We start from the raw sequence: 18,927 nt of genomic DNA, 5'->3' as shown, positions 1-18,927 counted from the left end.
GTTATGCTAATTAGTGTCAGTTGATGATTACGCTCCCGGATCCGGGATGGGTAGTTACAAGAGGTTTTTAAATAAAGGTGAAATAAATTTAAAAAACACAGCCCCCTTGGCTCAGGGTTGGTGACTATAGTGCACAGTGCATCACAGTATAGTAAAAGTGTTTGATATCATAATAAAGTGCAGTATGGGTTGTGATAACCTATTTCCCCACAGTTACTTCTCAACAACGTTTTGCTTGCATTCTACCTGTCTTTTTGTGTCTGCATAAAACGGGTAACATAGTCCAAACCTTGTATGCCTTTGCACAGCAGTGTTCTAGAACATTGTACCGTTGGCATTCATACTTGTCAAATTCTCAGCGCGGCCCAAGCAATTTCTCTAACTGTCAACACGTTCAGATGAAAAAAATAACTTGTACATGGGAGCTGCGTTGGTTGTGAAGTTTGGGAAGGTGTGCGTTGGGGCTGTGCGTCCCCCGGGGACAATGGTCTCAGATCCGCGTATGTGACAATGGGACGCCGGACTATCAAGTCTTAGTGTCTATGGACTATGATTTACGCTTTAAAACCTCTTAAGGATCCGCCCCCTTATTTTCAATTTTCGCCTGAAATCACATAACCAAATCTAACTTTCTGTAACTCAGGCCCTGAAGCAAGGATATGCATATTATTGGTACCATTTGAAAGGAACACTTTGAAGTTTGTGGAAATGTGAAAGGTATGTAGGAGAATATACAAAATAGATCTGGTAAAAGTTAAGAACCAGTTGAAAGAGCCCTATTTTATACTGTGTGTATCATGTATTTGAGGATATTTCACAGGCAGCTTTTTCTGGATATTGAATTGCTCTTGGTGGTGTCTCTGGGTGATGCTTGAGTTCTATTCACTGTTTTCTTAATTAAAAAGAGCAGAAAAGCTGGCGGCACAATGACTTCAAGTCCAAGGATGTTCTTCCTGAAAGATAACCAGGCATGGCCTCTATTTTATTCCCCGTCATCAGTCTGTCGCCATTAGGATGGATACAAACCTGTGTTTATGGACACTCATATAACAATTATATAGTTTCAGACATCCCTGGTTAGCGTCCTCTTCATGTGGTCAAGTCCTGTTTAAAGGGATTCCTAGTGGTTTTCGGCTTCCTTTTCCATAAAAAAAATCAAATAAAGTGTGCCAGAGCCTCTTGTCCTGTAATCTTCCCACATGGACTTTTGTAAGAGAACTGATATAAAGTGAAACACAGTGTGCAGCTGTCCTCTTGCCCACCACTCGCCTTTTGTGAGACATTTTCTAGTGGAGAATACTAATGGCTGCATGTCTGTGGAGCTAACCCAGCCGGCATGAATACAAACAACATTTATTCGACCACAAGAGAGTGCTGTTTTATACTACACTTGTGTCTCTTTGTTGGCTTTGTATTTGGAGACCTTTGCATGGATAGGTTGTCATTTGATATAAAGTAACAGTAATGATGAGAGTAAGGATGAAAAAAACACAGATGAATGACCTGTGCACTGCGATTGACTTGACTGTGAGTCTTCAGCTCACTAATCTGTGTTGGATGGAATCCCGGCCTAAATTTTGACTCAGAAAGAAACACATACTTTATAGTGCATGTGTGCTTATGTACAGTACCAGTCAAAAGTTTGGACACGCCTACTCATTCAAGTGTTTTTCTTTATTTTTTACATTGTAGAATAATAGTGAATACATCAAAACTATGAAATAACACATATGGAATCATGTAGTAACCAAAAAGTGTCAGTAGCCACCCTTTGCCTTGACAGCTGTCACGCCCTGACCTTAGTTATCTTTGTAGTTATCTTTATTTGTACTGTTTTCTTTATTATTTTGGTTAGGTCAGGGTGTGACGAGGGTGGTATGTGTGTTTTTGTCTTGTCTATGGTTTTTGTACATCTATGGGGTTTTGGTATGTCTAGGTAAATGTAGGTCTATGGTGGCCTGAATTGGTTCCCAATCAGAGGCAGCTGATTATCGTTGTCTCTGATTGGGGATCCTATTTAGGTTGCCATTTTCCATTTTGTTTTTGTGGGTTATTGTGTAGGTGCATGTCAGCACTCGGTTTATCATAGCTTCACGTTTGTTTTGTTGTTTTGTTAGTTTGTTTAACCTCTAGCGACGAGCAAGCCCGTATCCGGGAGCATAATCATAGCCTCAAGTGCATTACCATAACGCAATGTTTCCTATTCATGAAAATCGCAAATGAAATGAAATAAATATATTCAAACACAAGCTTAGCCTTTTGTTAACAACACTGTCATCTCAGATTTTCAAAATATGCGTTACAGCCAACGCTAGACAAGCATTTGTGTAAGTTTAGCATGGCATAATGCTATGCTAGGCTGTGCTGGCAGCAGGCAACATTTTCACAAAAATAAGAAAAGCAACCAAATTAAATAATTTACCTTTGAAGAACTTCAAATGCTTTCACTCAGGAGACTCCCAGTTAGATAGCAAATGTTCCTTTTTTCCCAAAATAATATTTTGGTAGGTGAAAAACATCACGTTTGTTCATCCTGCTTGGCTGAGAAATTGACAGAAAAATACTTAAACTATAATGCATTAGCATAACGCAACTTTTTCTATTCATGAAAATCGCAAATGAAATGAAATAAATATATTGAAACACAAGCTTAGCCTTTTGTTAACAACACTGTCATCTCAGATTTTCAAAATATGCTTTTCAACCAAAGCTACACAAGCATTTGTGTAAGAGTATTGATAGCCTAGCATAGCATTAAGCCTAGCATTCAGCAGGCAACATTTTCACAAAAACAAGAAAAGCATTCAAGTAAAATAATTTACCTTTGAAGAACTTTGGATGTTTTCAATGAGGAGACTCTCGGTTCGATAGCAAATGTTCATTTTTTCGAAAAAGATTATTTGTGTAGGAGAAATCGCTCCGTTTTGTTCATCACTTTTGGCTAAGAAAAAAAAACGAAAATTCATTCACTACAACGCCGAACCTTTTTCAAAATGAACTCCATAATATCGACAGAAACATGGCAAATTTTGTTTAGAATCATCCTCAAGGTGTTTTTCACATATCTATTCGATGATAAATCCTTCGTGGCAGTTGGGTTTCTCCTCAGTTGCAAACGGAAAAGTACTGCAGCTGGAGATTACGCAATAATTGCAACGGAGGACACCAAGCGACCACCTGGTAAATGTAGTCTCTTAAGGTCAATCTTCCAATGATATGCCTACAAATACGTCACAATGCTGCAGACACCTTGGGGAAAACGTGGAAAATGTAAGCTGACTCCTAGCTCCTCCACAGCCATATAAGGAGTCATTTCCATGAGGCGGTTTTAAAAAATGCGGCACTTCCTGATTGTATTTTTATCTGGGTTTTTTCTGTAACATCAGTTCTGTGGCACTCACAGACAATATCTTTGCAGTTTTGGAAACGTCAGTGTTTTCATTCCAAAGCTGTCAATTTTATGCATAGTCAAGCATCTTTTCGTGACAAAATATCTTGTTTAAAACGGGAATGTTTTTCATCCAAAAATTAAAAGAGCGCCCCCTATATCGAAGAAGTTAAGTGTTCTTCGTTAATTAAAGAAGAATGTATTCTTATCACGCTGCGCCTTGGTCTCATCATTACGAAGAACGTGACAACAGCTTTGCACACTCTTAGCATTCTCTCAAACAGCTTCATGGGGAATGCTTTTCCAACAGACTTGAAGGAGTTCCCACATATGCTGAGCACTTGTTGGCTGCCTCACTCTGCGGTCCATTAGTACAAAGGACAGATTTCCACTGGTCTAATGTCCATTTTTCGTGTTTCTTGGCCCAAGAAAAAGTGCACAAAAACAGTTGAATGAGTAGGTGTGTCCAAACTTTTGAGCGGTACTATAGGTATATATAAATAAATACATATATATATATTTATACTGAACAAAAATATAATCGTAACATGCAACAATTTCAACAATTTTAGTGAGTTACAGTTCATATAAGGAAATCCGTCAAAATTAGGCCCTAATCTATGGATTTCACATGACTGGACAGGGGTGCTGCCATGGGTGAGCCTGGGAGGGCATAGGCCCACCCACTGGGGAGACAGATCCAGCCAATCGGAATGAAGCCCTTTTTCACCACAAAAGGGCTTTATTAGACAGAAATACTCCTCAGTTTCATCAGCTGTCCGGGTAGCATAGTTAGCATGTCGTCTGCAGTTGTGAGGCCGGTTGGACATACTGCCAAATTCTCTAAAACGACCTTGGAGGCGGCTTATGGTAGAGAAAGTAACATTAAATTCTCTAGCAACAGTTACGGTGGACATTCCTGCAGTCAGCATGCCATTTGCACGCTCCCTCAAAACTTGAGATATCATTGGCATTGTGTTGTGTGACAAAACTGCACATTTATTTATTTATTTGTACTGTAATCATTGAAATGCAAGAGAAAGGCCATAATGTATTATTCCAGCCCAGGAGCAATTTAGATTTTGGCCACTAGATGGCAGTAGTGTGTGTGCGCAAAGTGTTAGACTGATCCAATGAAGCATTGCATATCTGTTCAAAATGTTGTATCAAGACTGCCCAAATGTGCCTGATAGTTTTTTTAATACATTTTCAAGTTCATAATTGTGCACTCTCCTCAAACAATAGCATTGTGTTATTTCACTGTAATAGCTACTGTAAATTGCACAGTGCAGTTAGATTAACAAGAATTTAAGCTTTCTGCCCATATCAGATATGTCTATGTCCTGGGATTTTGTTTTGTTACTTACAACCTCACGCTAATCACATTAGCCTATGTTAGCTTAACCTGTCCCGTGGCGGGGACACCGATCCTGTAGAGGAGGTAGACTCAGCGATGCAAGATGTATACACAATATCGGGCTGATTTCCTCAACAATGTTGAAGCTTGAGGCTAAACTTATCCGCTGTTTTGGTTCTGTAGCTACGACGTTGTAGCAGCATGAAGCGCACCTGTACACATGTGTAGATCATATGTGTGACTGTGTGAGAGCAACGTCTTGCATCGTTCTCAGCTCAACTTCTGTGGTGCTGCTCATGCCAATGTCGTAGCGCTGAGTCTACCTTTAAATATTATGGAATAATATGTATTTACACTGTAGTTAAACTGTCTCTGCCTACGTAATTACTTTGTAAAGACACATTTTTAGGCAAATGCTTTGAAGTGGTCCCGAAATGCTCACATTCAAAGGGTCATATAAGGACATGACTTTCAATTTCACTTATCTCATAAGAGAGTGAATATCCACAAATCGTAGTATTAGTAGTAGTAGTTTATTACATTTGACACGTAGGCTGTAGTAGGAAGCTAAAAGCTGAATTGCAGTACACAGCAGATACAAGTAACACATCTCAAAGCACTTGAAAAGCAAAACAAGCATCAATTAAAAGTATGCATGACATGAGAATAGGTTCTAAGTACTTCAAGCCTCTAGGACATGAAGCGACAACCGCTTATACATTTGTAGCTACAACCCGCATCAGAGTAGCACAGTAACACAGACAGCTCAGAGTAAACTATGTGTTGTCTCCTGCATATACATATTCCTTACCATGACTTGTATCATGATGTAAGCTGATCTTGGCTATCCAGAGAAGTGTACAAGTATAACATATGTGCTGGGTCTTCCTTGGTCAGTCGAATGAACGTGGCTCTGTTTTGAGGGTGTCTGGGGCTCGTTTAGTAGTAAGCTTTGTGAAACTGTGGGAGGTGGATTGGTGCAACTGGTGCTTGACTATTAGAATTTCAGTCACATATAATGACTAAAAAAGCCTGAATCAAGCCAGCTGGATAGGAGTGTACTCCCCCAACACAAAGACGAACACCCACATACACACAAACACACGCACACACACACACACACACACACACAGAGTATTTGAGGAGTGTCCTCTTCACCTCGATAGCCTCCTCTCGCGAAATCCTCCGCAGAAGAGTTTTGAAATCTGCCACACCACCTTTGAATCGGCTGTTGCACATATTTAAAAATGATACACTACTTATCCTTTCATCTATAATATCTGTAGCACAACTACCTACATTTAATTTGAATGCTTCACACATTTATGTTGGGATACCACGTCTGTAACTGTCATGACGCGCTAGGTCTCATTTCATAGAAGTGCATTTGTTTCCATGTTTCATCCCCTCCTCTCCTTGATTACCTTTTGACTTTTTAAAACAAGAAGTGAGGAGAAGAGGATGCAAGGAATTGAGAACACCAATTGAGATTCTCCCTTCATCGTTCATGGAGGAAGAGAGGTTTATACGACCAGCTAAGCCAAACGCAGGAAACTAGGCAACTTATCAGGTTTAGAGGGTTTTTGACAATTTAAACGTTTGCTCTAAATGGTCATTTAGGCACATTTGTCAAGTCTGCAGAATTTGGGGAAAGTGCATCTAGGAAAAACGGGGATGGCATAAAGATATAATGAGTGAAATCATAATCATATAGGTAATTCAACTGGTGGTCAAGACACAAAATTGAAATATTTGAATTTATATGAGGTTAAAGGTAAAAAGCATACCCTTTTTGAGAAGGTTCTGAAAGTACTCAAAAGTATGAGGTAAAGTTTGTTGCCTTGTCCTTTCTGAAAAGTATTTTTGAAAAACATAAGCTGTCTTTTGTCAAAAATGCCTCTGCACTTATTTGTGTGAGGTAGATGTTTATGGCCCCTCCCCTTTCCATCGTGGCTGCCTCTGAGGTTGTGTGAGGTCAGTGAGAGCCGCCTGCAATGCCTGCTGAGCTAATAACAGGGTCAGACTGGTGAAGAAGCACTGGCAGGCAGCCCTGGGCAATGCAGACGTGTAATTTTCCCTTGGAGGTGATGAATCGCTTGCGGTCAGATGTGGATGTGCCGCCGGATTCCTTTTTGGGGTCTGAGCAACTGCTCCTCCAATGTCTCTATGTCCTGTATTAGGATATTTCAAGGTCCTTGATCTTTTTATATTATTGAATTAAGACCGTTTAGTCTTTACTTTATTCCCATAAATGGTCCATTTTCTGTCACCACCACATTTTTTCCTCATACTGCATGTGCTTTTCATCAACTACACTTTCAATCTCATCATCCTCCATTTCTCCACACATCCTTCTCTCAGCTCCTGCTCTCTCTCATCGATCAGTTAGACGCTGTTTGTCATTCAAACTACTTGTTTACCGTCTGGCATTGATCTAACATTTTAATACTCATCATTCATCCCTCTCTGCCCTCTCTGTCCTTATCTACACTCGAATCATAGAGGGTATATAATGTGGGAGTAAAATAAGCCAACAAAAATAATACTGTAACCAATTGGCGAAGTAGAGATTGTTTGTTAAATGAGGTGCATATGCCATATGTAATATGTAAAAAAAAAAAAAAACTCCCTTTTCTCACTCTCACTATCTCTCCTCCACAGACCAGTAAGGTTCCTCCTCCTTCTGTGCGCACTTTGCCATCTGACCCTGGCTTACCCCGCCCAAACAGAATACTCAGAAGGTACAGATCTTCTAACGTGTATTTTGATGGACTATCATTATTTGGGATGACAATGCATTGCATTAAAACTTTTATTTTGATTTCAGGTTATTATTTTAAAGGGATACTTCTGGATTTGAGCCGTTATCTACTTCCCCAGAGTCAGATGAACATGTGGATACCATTTTTATGTCTCTGCTAGCTGTTCCTGTAGACTTCTAGTCATTGTGCTAACGTTAGGTAGCATTGGCTCACGAAACTACCTCTTAACTTCCGTCATACTGGACGCAGAGACATAAAATGGTATCACAAAGTATCCCTTTAGCCTTAGCAGCGCTGTGGTCCTCATGAACTGAAATGTAAAGACTCAGTTGCTGTATAGTAATTGCTGCATAATAGTTGCTGTGTTACAATTGCTTTGGATAGAAGATAATCCATGTTTATATTAACTATGTATAATTTATATTTCTATATATTCAACATGTAGCTGATTAAAGCATTTGTTTTTCCGCCCACTCCGTAATCATAAAATATTTTGAGGGGAAATTACACTCATCCATGGAATATAACCATTGCTGCAGAATTTTGAAGATTGTCCCCGAAATGCATTATTCACCATCACCACAAGAGGTCAATAGCCGGCCACTTACTCAGTCAGCATCATTTACTCACTGTGTCTCTCCTTCCTGACTCAGATGACAACCGACAACTCCAGGTCACCATCTCCAAGGCAACCCCGATTTCCACTGCACAGCTAGGAGGCTCCATCACAATCCCATGTATGGTGTCCCTTTCCCCTGGGCCCCCCTCGTCCTCCTCGCCCCCCATCCCGCCCCGGGTCAAGTGGAGCGTGTTGCATGATGGGGAGCAGGAGGAGACAGAGATCCTGGTGGCGCGGGGTCAAAGGGTGAAGGTCAACGAGGCCTATGGAGAACGAGCTTCCCTGGTCAACTTTGCAGACTCGCCCGAGGACCTCTCCCTCTGGCTGGGGGAGCTGCGCTCAACAGACACAGGGCACTACCGTTGCGAGGTGCAGCAGGGCCTGGACGACGCCAGCGACTTCACACAGATCAAGGTCAAAGGTAACAAAGGGCGAAGGATTTTTAAGGCTCTAGGAGTCGATGTGAATATTTTTGATTTTTTTAAACTTGTCTAACAGGTTTAGAAACTGCGAACAGGTTTAGAAACAACCAGATTTAGCCTTATATGCAACTATTAATATTTTTTCTTTCAGTTTTTACCACATATTGTGTATTTGAACCTGTCAATATTTCTCTGTGTGTGTTTGTGCACACGCGTGTGCATGTAGGTGTGGTCTTCCACTACAGACATGCCTCTGGTCGCTATGCATTTTCGTTCAGTGAGGCCCAGGCGGTGTGCGAGAGCATTGGGGCACACATCGCTACTCCCGACCAGCTTCTGGCAGCCTATTACGATGGCTATGAGCAGTGTGACGCCGGCTGGCTCGCTGACCAATCTGTCAGGTATCCACAACTTGTCTTATAATACAAAGACACATTTCTTAAAGGTGCAATACTTTGTTTTGACTAATTCACACGCCTATAGGCTACTGGGGATTTTGAATTTGTCCCACTGTGTGGTATGTCATACTATTTTCTGGCAGACTGTATGTTGACCTGAATCAGTTTCACTCTAGTCCTGATGTTAATTAAGCTGGATTTCCTCATGAGCATTATTATGGCTTACATGTGCAAGATAGGGACTCTATTTGGTCTGTGTTCCCAACACACACATCAATTCCCGCTAACAGATTAAAAAACAATGACTGAGGCCCCTCACCTATCAGAGTTAGTCTTTACAACATTTTCTTAGCACAGGAAATACTAATATTTTCTATTTCGCAGATATCCAATCCAAGTTCCCCGGGAAGGTTGCTATGGTGACATGGATGGTCGCCCGGGAGTGAGGAACTATGGGACGCTGGAACCAGAGGAGCTGTTTGATGTGTATTGTTATGTGGAGCATATTGATGGTAAAGAACAACAACTTGTGAATAGCTTCCCGTAAAATAGTGACAGTGTGATTAGCTCCCCGTAAAAAGGCAGTGTAAATAGTGACAGTGTGAATGGTTCCCCGTAAAAAGGCAGTGTAAATAGTGACAGTGTGATTAGCTCCCTGTAAAAAGGCAGTGTAAATAGTGACAGTGTGAATAGCTCCCCGTAAAAAGGCAGTGTAAATAGTGATAGTGTGAATAGCTCCCCGTAAAAAGGCAGTGTAAATAGTGACAGTAAATAGCTTCCCGTAAAAAAAGGCAGTGTAAATAGTGACAGTGTGAATAGCTCCCCGTAAAAAGGCAGTGTAAATAGTGACAGTGTGAATAGCTTCCCGTAAAAAAAGGCAGTGTAAATAGTGACAGTGTGAATAGCTTCCGTTAAAAAAAAGGCAGTGTAAATAGTGACAGTGTGAGTAGCTCCCCGTAAAAAGGCAGTGTAAATAGTGACAGTGTGAATAAATGTGATTCTACTGAGCAATAACATATGATTGTGTCAAAAAATAATAAAGGACAATATGTCATTTTGCCAAGACAGATGCTTTGTCATTGTATATCATCATGTGTTCTGAAGGCACTCTATAAAATGACTGTGTTGGGTCTCCTTAAAAGGGATAGTTCACCCAAATTGCAAAATTACATATTGATTTTCTTACCCTCCAAACAATCTCTGAACAAAGTATGACAGCAATCCATGCTTTGATTTAGTTTCCCTGGTACTGTTTCCACATGCTAACCTTTTAGTATTCAGCATTTGTGGCACCATCCGAGTCATGGGACCGATATTAGCATTTTTCACGCATCATATTCAAATCATTTATAAGTGACTTTGTTGAGCTTCACAATTTTAGATACTTTCTGATTATTTGGACATGATGTGCGAAAAATGCTAACATCGGTCCCATGACTTTGAATGGGATGTGTGCCACAAATGCTAAAACATGGTAACAGTGCCAGGTAAACTAAACCAAATCATGGATTGCTGTCATAACTTTACCATAGACCACTTACAGGGCAAGGAAACCAATATATAATTTTTTTATTTGAGTGAACTATCCCTTTAAGTTACAGGAATGTAGGGATTTTAGCTAGTGGACAGAATACACACTTTAGATGAGTCAGATCATTTGTATTTACAGGTACAATACATATCAAATACTGATGTCATTTTCCCAACCGAGATCTCATTCTCCTATGTGTTCAGCCTTTTGTATTTTTCCAGATACTGCAGGAAAATGAAGGATCTAGGACAATCGTTCGGAATCTAAATTCCATTAGGACTCTAACACATTACCTTTTTTTGTGCAGGGGAGGTGTTCCATGGCTCTGCCCCTAAGCAGCTGTCATTGAATGAGGCTTGGGCGTACTGCGAGAAGGAAGGGGCAGAGCTGGCTACCACAGGGCAGCTGTACATGGCATGGAGTGAGGGTCTGGACCGCTGCAACCCTGGCTGGCTGTCTGATGGCAGCGTGCGCTACCCCGTCATCACCCCTAGAGCGCGCTGTGGAGGTCCACAGGCAGGGGTCAAGACCCTGTATCGCTACAGCAACCAGACAGGCTTCCCTGAATCCTCCAGCCGCCATGATGTTTACTGTTTCAGAGGTCTGAGTCTTGTACTGGACTAATTAACCTCTATGGGACGGTTGAGCTAATGTGATTAGCATGAGGTTGTAAGTAACAACAAAAAATCCCAGGACATAGACATATCTGATATGGGCAGAAAGCTTCAATTCTTGTTAATCTAACTGCACTGTCCAATTTACAGTAGCTATTACAGTGAAAGAATACCATGCTATTGTTTGAGAAGAGTGCACAATTATGAACTTAAAAATGTAATAATAAACCAATTAGGCACATTTGGGCAGTCTTGATACAACATTTTGAACAGATATGCAATGGCTCATTGGATCAGTTTAAAACTTTGCCCATATACTGCTGCCATCTAGTGGCCAAAATCCAATTTGTGCCTGGGCTAGAATGACACATTATGGCCTTTCTCTTGCATTTAAAAAATGACAGTACAAAAAAAAAAAAATATATATTATTTGTATTATCTTTTACCAGATCTAATGTGTTATATTCTCCTACATTAATTTCACATTTCCACAAACTTCACAATGTTTCCTTTCCAATGGTATCAAGAATATGCATATCCTTGCTTCAGGTCCTGAGCTAGAGGCAGTTAGATTTGGGTATGTCATTTTAGGCGAATATTGAAAAAAAGTGTTGGCTCCTTAAGAGATTTTAAAAGAGATAGCAAAGTACTTATTTGAGGTCTGTTTTGTACTGGACTAATTACTAGTTAAAAGATTCTTAAGAGTATATTGACGCACCTTAAACGTTAAGTAACATAATAATAAAATCCCCATCAAAATCCGTCAGTTAAGCTAGAGATATCAGGCTGCGTCTCAGTCCATAACAACTGTCTATGTCGGCCTTCCGTATCTGCAGTGGAAGGTGGCCAAGCTACAGTGGTGTTTGTCAGACCATGAGACATCCCGAAAATCGGTCTTCTCGCAAAAACGGATGTAGCATCTGAACGGTTTGGTCTAAAAAACTGTTATGACCACTCTATGGAAAAGGGAGACCCTCATGAACACGTTTTCTGTTTATCTTTACGAGGACACGGGTCTCGTCTGAAGGTAACCCATACAAACAAATGGAAGTGTGAAGGTCGTTTTGTGCCTACAAAAAGAAGGGTTTAAATATGTGTGAAGAAATTTTAAAAAATGTATCCTGAGCTTTCTTATATCTCCTAAATATAAGACATACACTTCAAAACCTTATTTCTTATGAAGTTTATTGTTTTACTATTTTTTGCCATGTTTGAATGTGTTATTCAATGCGTTTCTATGGGCTATAGTCGTAATGTCCTAATTCAATATTTAATCAAATAATGTTTTAAAAAAAAGGAAAAAAAAGTTGATACCTAAATGGGTCCTAAAATTCTAATCAGATATCCATATGATCCATGGTATGACCATCTTAAAATAATTCCATATTCCCCACTAATTTTAGAGGTCTGTTTTGTACTGGCCTAATTAGTAGATAAAAGAGATAGTACAGTGCTTATTTCAGAGGTCTGTTTTTGTACTGGACTAAATAGTTGTAGCATAGATAATAGTTTTTTTTTATTGCAAGATATTTGTTAGATTGCATGCTTCTATGGATTATTTTGTGTTATGCAGAGAATGTCTTAGTTTTATGTCCATTCATTAAACAACCTCACTGAGTCTCCTGTCCACTCCCTGTTCTTCTCAGGTAATGGGAATCCTCACACGGATGCCCCCATGGACTACATGGCCACTGAACCAGAGGATATCGGACAAGATATTGTTGTTCTTATGGAGCCTGCCGAGGAGCTCCATCCGAGCCTGGATCCAGAGCAAGTGGAGCGAGAGGCCCAGAGTGTCCTGCAATCCCTCCCCGTCTTCCAGTCAGCTCCTGCTCGGGAGGACCTGCAAGGATCTCCCCCTACTTCCATGTCAAGCACAGAGGTCCCACTCACCCGTACAGCTTCCACCCAGGACCTCTTCCAGCCTTTTGATGAGACTTCACTTCCTGTAGAAGAATACTACCACTCCCAGCATCCTACTTCACTTCCTAGCACCTCCAGTGTGCCAGACTCCCTTCACGAAGAAAACTATCACTCCCAGCATTCTACTTCACTACCCAGCACCTCCAGTGAGCCAGACTCCCTTCACGAAGGGGACTATCACTCACATAATTCTACTTCACTTCCCAGCACCTCCAGTGAGCCAGACTCCCTTCACAAAGGAGATTATCACTCACATAATTCTACTTCACTTCCCAACACCTCCAGTGTGCCAGACTCCCTTCACGAAGGAGACTATCACTCCCAGCATTCTAGTTCATTACCCAGCACATCCAGTGAGCCAGACTCCCTTCACGAAGGAGACTATCACTCACATAATTCTACTTCACTTCCCAACACCTCCAGTGTGCCAGACTCCCTTCACGAAGGAGAGTATCACTCCCAGCATTCTAGTTCATTACCCAGCACATCCAGGGAGCCAGACTCCCTTCGCGATGGAGAATATCACTCCCAGCATTCTACTTCACTTCCCAGCACCTCCAGTGAGCCAGACTCCCTTCACGAAGGAGACTATCACTCACATAATTCTACTTCACTTCCCAGCACCTCCAGTGAGCCAGACTCCCTTCACGAAGGAGACTATCACTCACAGAATTCTACTTCACTTCCCAGCACCTCCAGTGTGCCAGACTCCCTTCACGAAGGAGACTATCACTCCCAGCATCCTACTTCATTACCCAACACCTCCAGTGTGCCAGACTCCCTTCACGAAGGAGACTATCACTCCCAGCATCCTACTTCTTTACCCAGCACCTCCAGTGAGCCAGACTCCCTTCACGAGGAAGATTATCACTCCCAGCATCCTGCTTCATTACCCAGTACCTCCAGCGTGCCAGACTCCCTCCACGAAGGCAACTCCAGTTTCTACCGACTCGAACTGGAAACGAGCCCAGAATTCCCAGAGCCGTCCTACAAGCCACACATACATTACCAGCCGATGCCAGAGATGAACCCGGAGGAACCCGACTACCAGCAGTCAGGCTCTTCTAAGCACTTCCAGCCAATGCCAGAGACCAACCTGGAGTTGGATCAACTGGAAGCCAACTACAGCACAACAGCAGGTAACCAGAGTCATCGGGAGAATGCACAAGAGACTACCAACATGGCCTTTGACCCCATAGAGAATGCTACCGGGGCACGTGACCCCACCGCAGAGAGAAGACACAAAGAGGCGATCGTGGGAGAACTTGAAGAGACATCCATCTCGACCGAATCCCTGGGTGAGCTTGATCCTCACCCAGTCTGGTCTACACTCTCCCCCCACGGAAGGGCAACCTCAGTGTGGTTGCCCTTGGATGGATCTGGAGATATGTCCCAAGGTATGGCTACCTTGCAGCAGACACTCCCATCCAGAGCGACCCACAGCTAGTACATTCATCTTGGGGCGGCAGGGTAGCCTAGTGGTTAGAGCGTTGGACTAGTAACCCAAAGGTTGCAAGTTCAAATCCCCAAGCTGACAAGGTACAAATCTGTCGTTCTGCCCCTGAACAGGCAGTTAACCCCCATAAAATTAAGATAGCCAGGCGAGACAACCACATATCACAGTCGTATCCCAAACACGTATCACATACATAATACAATGCAAAATACGATACAAAATGCATAAAAATGTATGTGTGCCTCTTCACAGTCCACGTCGTGCCGTTAGTTGTTCTTTTATCACATTTTTTAAATCTGGTTTTATTTGCAAGCTTGAGTTACCTGGGGTGGCTGAGAGTTCCATTTAGTCATGGCTCTATTTAATACGGTGTGTTTCCTAGCCTAAGTTCTGGACCTGGGGACTGTGAAGAGACCTCTGGTTGCATGTCTTGTGATACCGATGAGTGTCCCAACTATGTGCCAACTACTTGAACAGACAGTTCTGTACCTTCAACACATAGACCACTAGCGATGCAGTCAATCTCTCCTCAACTTTGAGACAGAAGAGATTGACATGCATGTCATTGACATTCGCCCTCTGTGTACGTCTAAGTGTGATAAGTGCTGCTCTGTTCTAGACCAACTGCATCTGCCCATTGCATGAAAACATGCTTGTTATTTTAATAGCAAGTGTACTTTGATCATATTTGAAAATCGTGTATAATGTAAAAAATAAAATCAATAATATCTTAGATGTTATAGATGTTACAGATGTTTTTGATCTTATAGATGTTTGATCTTACAGATGTTACTCCTAACTCCTTTTCTCAAAAGTATGTACCTTGTCATTGCAGGGCTGTGTAGAACTTAAGACTTGATAATCATGCAATAATAATGTATATCGTACCTTCTTTACAGAGATTGACCTAGGTGTCCAGCAGGGAATGCACACAGACAGATCCCCCACCTCTGAACCCTCTGACTTCACCACTCACATGTCTGCCTCCCCTGGAGCCACCAGCATCTCCAATGAGCAGCAGACAGGAGTGCCACATTCAAGCAGCATCTCATCTGGACTGGATCATTCTGAGGAGCTGGGACTGGATGTGTACTCCACAGTAGCTGTGTACTCCACAGTAGGCCGTCCACCAGGAACCTCCCAGGGCACTTCCTCCGCTATACCGGAAGGCAGCACCAGTCTAGATTTCGAGGGTATCGTCAATCCAGAGAGATTGGAACCTTCAGGAGCAGTGGAGCTGGCACCAGGGGAGTCTGATGAGGAGCACCTGGGGTCTGGAGTGGAAATACCTACGACTGAGTCTCCAGACCTGTCCACCACCTCCCAGCTGCCTGTCGAGTTTACCACAATGGGCTATCAAACAACGGCCATGTCCAGAATAGAGGTGGATCCCACAACCACGGACCCTGAAGAAGACGGAAGTGGACATGAGCCAGGCACTGATGAACCGTCCCTCGGAGAAAAAGTTACAGTCTTCCCCCTTGAGTCGCAAACAACCAGTTGGGATCTGCACCGTACCACCTCTGCACCCCAAGAGTCTCAGGACGACCTTGAATACAGCGGGGAACCCGCTTCCTCCTCTTCCCAGACAGAGTTTCCAGACTCCTCAGCAGAACCTGAACTGTTTGTGTCAGACTCCTTGTCCACCTCAAGTACAGATCCCACCACTGCCACTATGTCCACATCCACCGTGTACACATCCACAGAGTGGGCCACACAGACCTGGAGCCCCGTCACCTCCACTACACAAAGTCCCCCAGAGCCAGAGAGGGTGACGGCTCTTAAACCCCCTGTGGATCATGGCCAGATGGATCTGGAATTCGGCCTCACCCAGCCGCCAACCCTGCTCATCTTGCCCAATGAGAGAGCTGCTGTGGGCAGTTCCAGGAAGATTTCAGGTAACACTCGAGCCACCCTAACCAGCCTAACCACCCTCCTCTTGCTACTCGACACGGCGATGCACTAAACCCCGGCCTCTCCCACCCCAAGCTGCCTTGCTCCATTTTCTGTAAACTGCCACCCTCCCAACGGCTCCCCCCTCTTCGTCTGTCTCACTGTTTGTCTCAGCAGCCCACTCACCCTCCTCCCCCTCCCTCCCCCTAAAGAGCACCCTGCTCCTTGTGATGCCCAAGAATTGAGCATTGAGAGAGATATGGGACAACCCCCTTTTGACATTTGTCAAACAAACCAGTCTTGCGGTGCATGATGTTTTTTTTCACTCAAAGATTGACTTCTGTGAAGTACTGTATTGCCTGGACACACCATTTCTGTGAAAGAGAATTGCTATGCTTGATTGTCTCCCTCTACTCTTCCTGCAAGAGTGAAGTCCAACTTGCACCTTCACCGTCCTGAATGTTTTTCCATTCAAACAGTCAATTTCCTCTTACCGGGGGGCCCATATTAGTTTGAGCACAATTCCAAGTGGGAAAAAAACCCAGTGTTATTCAACCGGACAAACATTTGTCCTTGCATTGTAACTCCACTAACTCTGAATGTAACAGCACTGACTCCCAAATGCAACACCGCTGACACTTTAGTGGTAACGAACACAGATATTATTGATTTAATAGCGGGACAGTATCCCAATTACAAAACATCAGCAACTTTTTCAACTAACTCAGCAGCTATTGAGTTAGTTTATAGTAGAGAATGTATGGCAAAGAATGTCACTTTCATAACCATAATAAGGGAATATCTGGTTTTCAAGTCTTGTAGATATGTAAATGACATCTATCAGAATATTTGTAATGTTATTTGAGGTGAAAATGTCTGTACTGCCATCAATCTCCCATTGTAACAGGACGTACCATTTGAAAAATGACAATGACCTCCCAGATGGCGGTCTGATCGTAGTTTCTCCCAAATCTTTTAAACATTTGTAATGAGTAAGAGTTGCTAAATGCAAAATGGAAACTATTGAGGCTGGTTTATTGTTTGACGTGAAAGTGTAGTCGGTGTGGCATGATTAGTGCCATGTCATCTAATCTAAAATGGATCTTTGCAGATTGTGATTGTACTATAGATGGAGAGTCAGAAGCAGCATCTCACAAGCACAGCTAACAGCATGGATTATTCTTTAAATATGTGTGCTTTCTCCTCTAAGGAATGAACTCATACAGGACGGCCCAATCCATAAAACCATTCAACTAACAGACCATAAACCAGCCTGTTGGATAACTTGCACAGAATTGTATAGAATGCTACATTTGCCGTCTCATTTTAGTAAATGTGCCTTTTCACAGAGCCGTAACCATTAAAGGTGAAAATCTAAATGAGAGGACATGGCCTTTAATATTAGGTTTACTTTGTCACTGGTGCTTTACATTCCTGACAGGTTAGGTAGATGTTTCCCTTTTTATTTTTTATTTCACCTTTATTTGACCAGCTAGGCCAGTTGAGAACAAGTTCTCATTTACAACTGCAACCTGGCTAAGATAAAGCAAAGCAGTGCGACAAAAACAACAACACAGAGTTACACATGGGATAAACAAACGTACAGTCAATAACACAATTTTAAAAATGATGTACAGTGTGTGCAAATGTAGTAAGGTTAGGGAGTTAAGGCAATAAATAGGCCATAGTGGCGAAATAATTACAATTTAGCATTAACACTGGAGTGATAGATATGCAGACGATGATGTGCAAGTAGAGATAATGGGGTGCAAAAGAGCAACAACAAAAAATAACAATATGGGGATGAGGTAGTTGGGTGTGCTATTTACAGATGGGCTGTGTACAGGTACAGTGATTTGATCGGTACGCTGCTCTGGCAGCTTCTCTAACCACTGACACAGCATCTGATATTTTTTAATATAATGGCTAAAATACTGGGTTGGGTAATCTGTTCCTACATCTGTAGTTAAGGACAACTTCTACATCAAACTTTCTCGACACTGAGTTAATGCCAGGCTTGTGAGTGTTGTTATCAACTCAATATGTGAACTTTGGTGCCATCCACTGGCTAATTGCATGCTCATCTAAAGGAAAGGAGAATTGGGAGGTAACTTGTGGAATAGACCACATCAAATCAAACCAAATTGTATTTGTCACATGCGCCAAATACAAAAAGTGTAGACCTTACTGTGAAAGGCTTACTTACAAGCCCTTAACCAACAATGCAGTTCAGGAAATAGAGTTAAGAAAAAAGATTTACTAAATTAACTAAAGTAAAAAATAATTGAATCAAAAGTAACACAAGAAAATGACATAACAATAACGAGGCTATATACAGGGGGTAATGGTACCAAGTCAATGTGTGTGGGTACAGGTTAGTCGAGGTAATTTGTACATGTAGGTAGGGGTAAAGTGACACCAGCTGGAATGCGGTTTTAACCAATCAGCATTCCGGATTAGAACCACCTGTTGTATAATGTCCGATTTGCGTGTCCTCTAGTCTGACACATGAGGCAATGTGATACTTTCAGTTAGATTCTTTTTGGTGTTATTTTGGTGATTTC

General features: G+C 42.1%; 1 protein-coding gene across 1 annotated transcript in view; it reads left to right on the top strand.

The window, feature by feature from the left end:
• Positions 1–18,927, top strand: part of LOC115131533 (brevican core protein-like) — a 37,133-nt gene that overhangs the window by 10,553 nt on the left and 7,653 nt on the right. Inside the window, exons 2-8 of the mRNA XM_029663325.2 lie at positions 7,407–7,486; positions 8,161–8,547; positions 8,775–8,949; positions 9,331–9,458; positions 10,785–11,078; positions 12,738–14,411; positions 15,370–16,368. Coding sequence (XP_029519185.2) covers positions 7,407–7,486; positions 8,161–8,547; positions 8,775–8,949; positions 9,331–9,458; positions 10,785–11,078; positions 12,738–14,411; positions 15,370–16,368 — 3,737 coding nt within the window. The remainder of the gene's footprint in view (positions 1–7,406; positions 7,487–8,160; positions 8,548–8,774; positions 8,950–9,330; positions 9,459–10,784; positions 11,079–12,737; positions 14,412–15,369; positions 16,369–18,927) is intronic.

The sequence above is a fragment of the Oncorhynchus nerka genome, linkage group LG7 (genome assembly GCF_034236695.1).
Source record: "Oncorhynchus nerka isolate Pitt River linkage group LG7, Oner_Uvic_2.0, whole genome shotgun sequence".
NCBI lineage: Eukaryota > Metazoa > Chordata > Actinopteri > Salmoniformes > Salmonidae > Oncorhynchus > Oncorhynchus nerka.
This window is presented reverse-complemented; position numbering and strand designations above follow the sequence as displayed.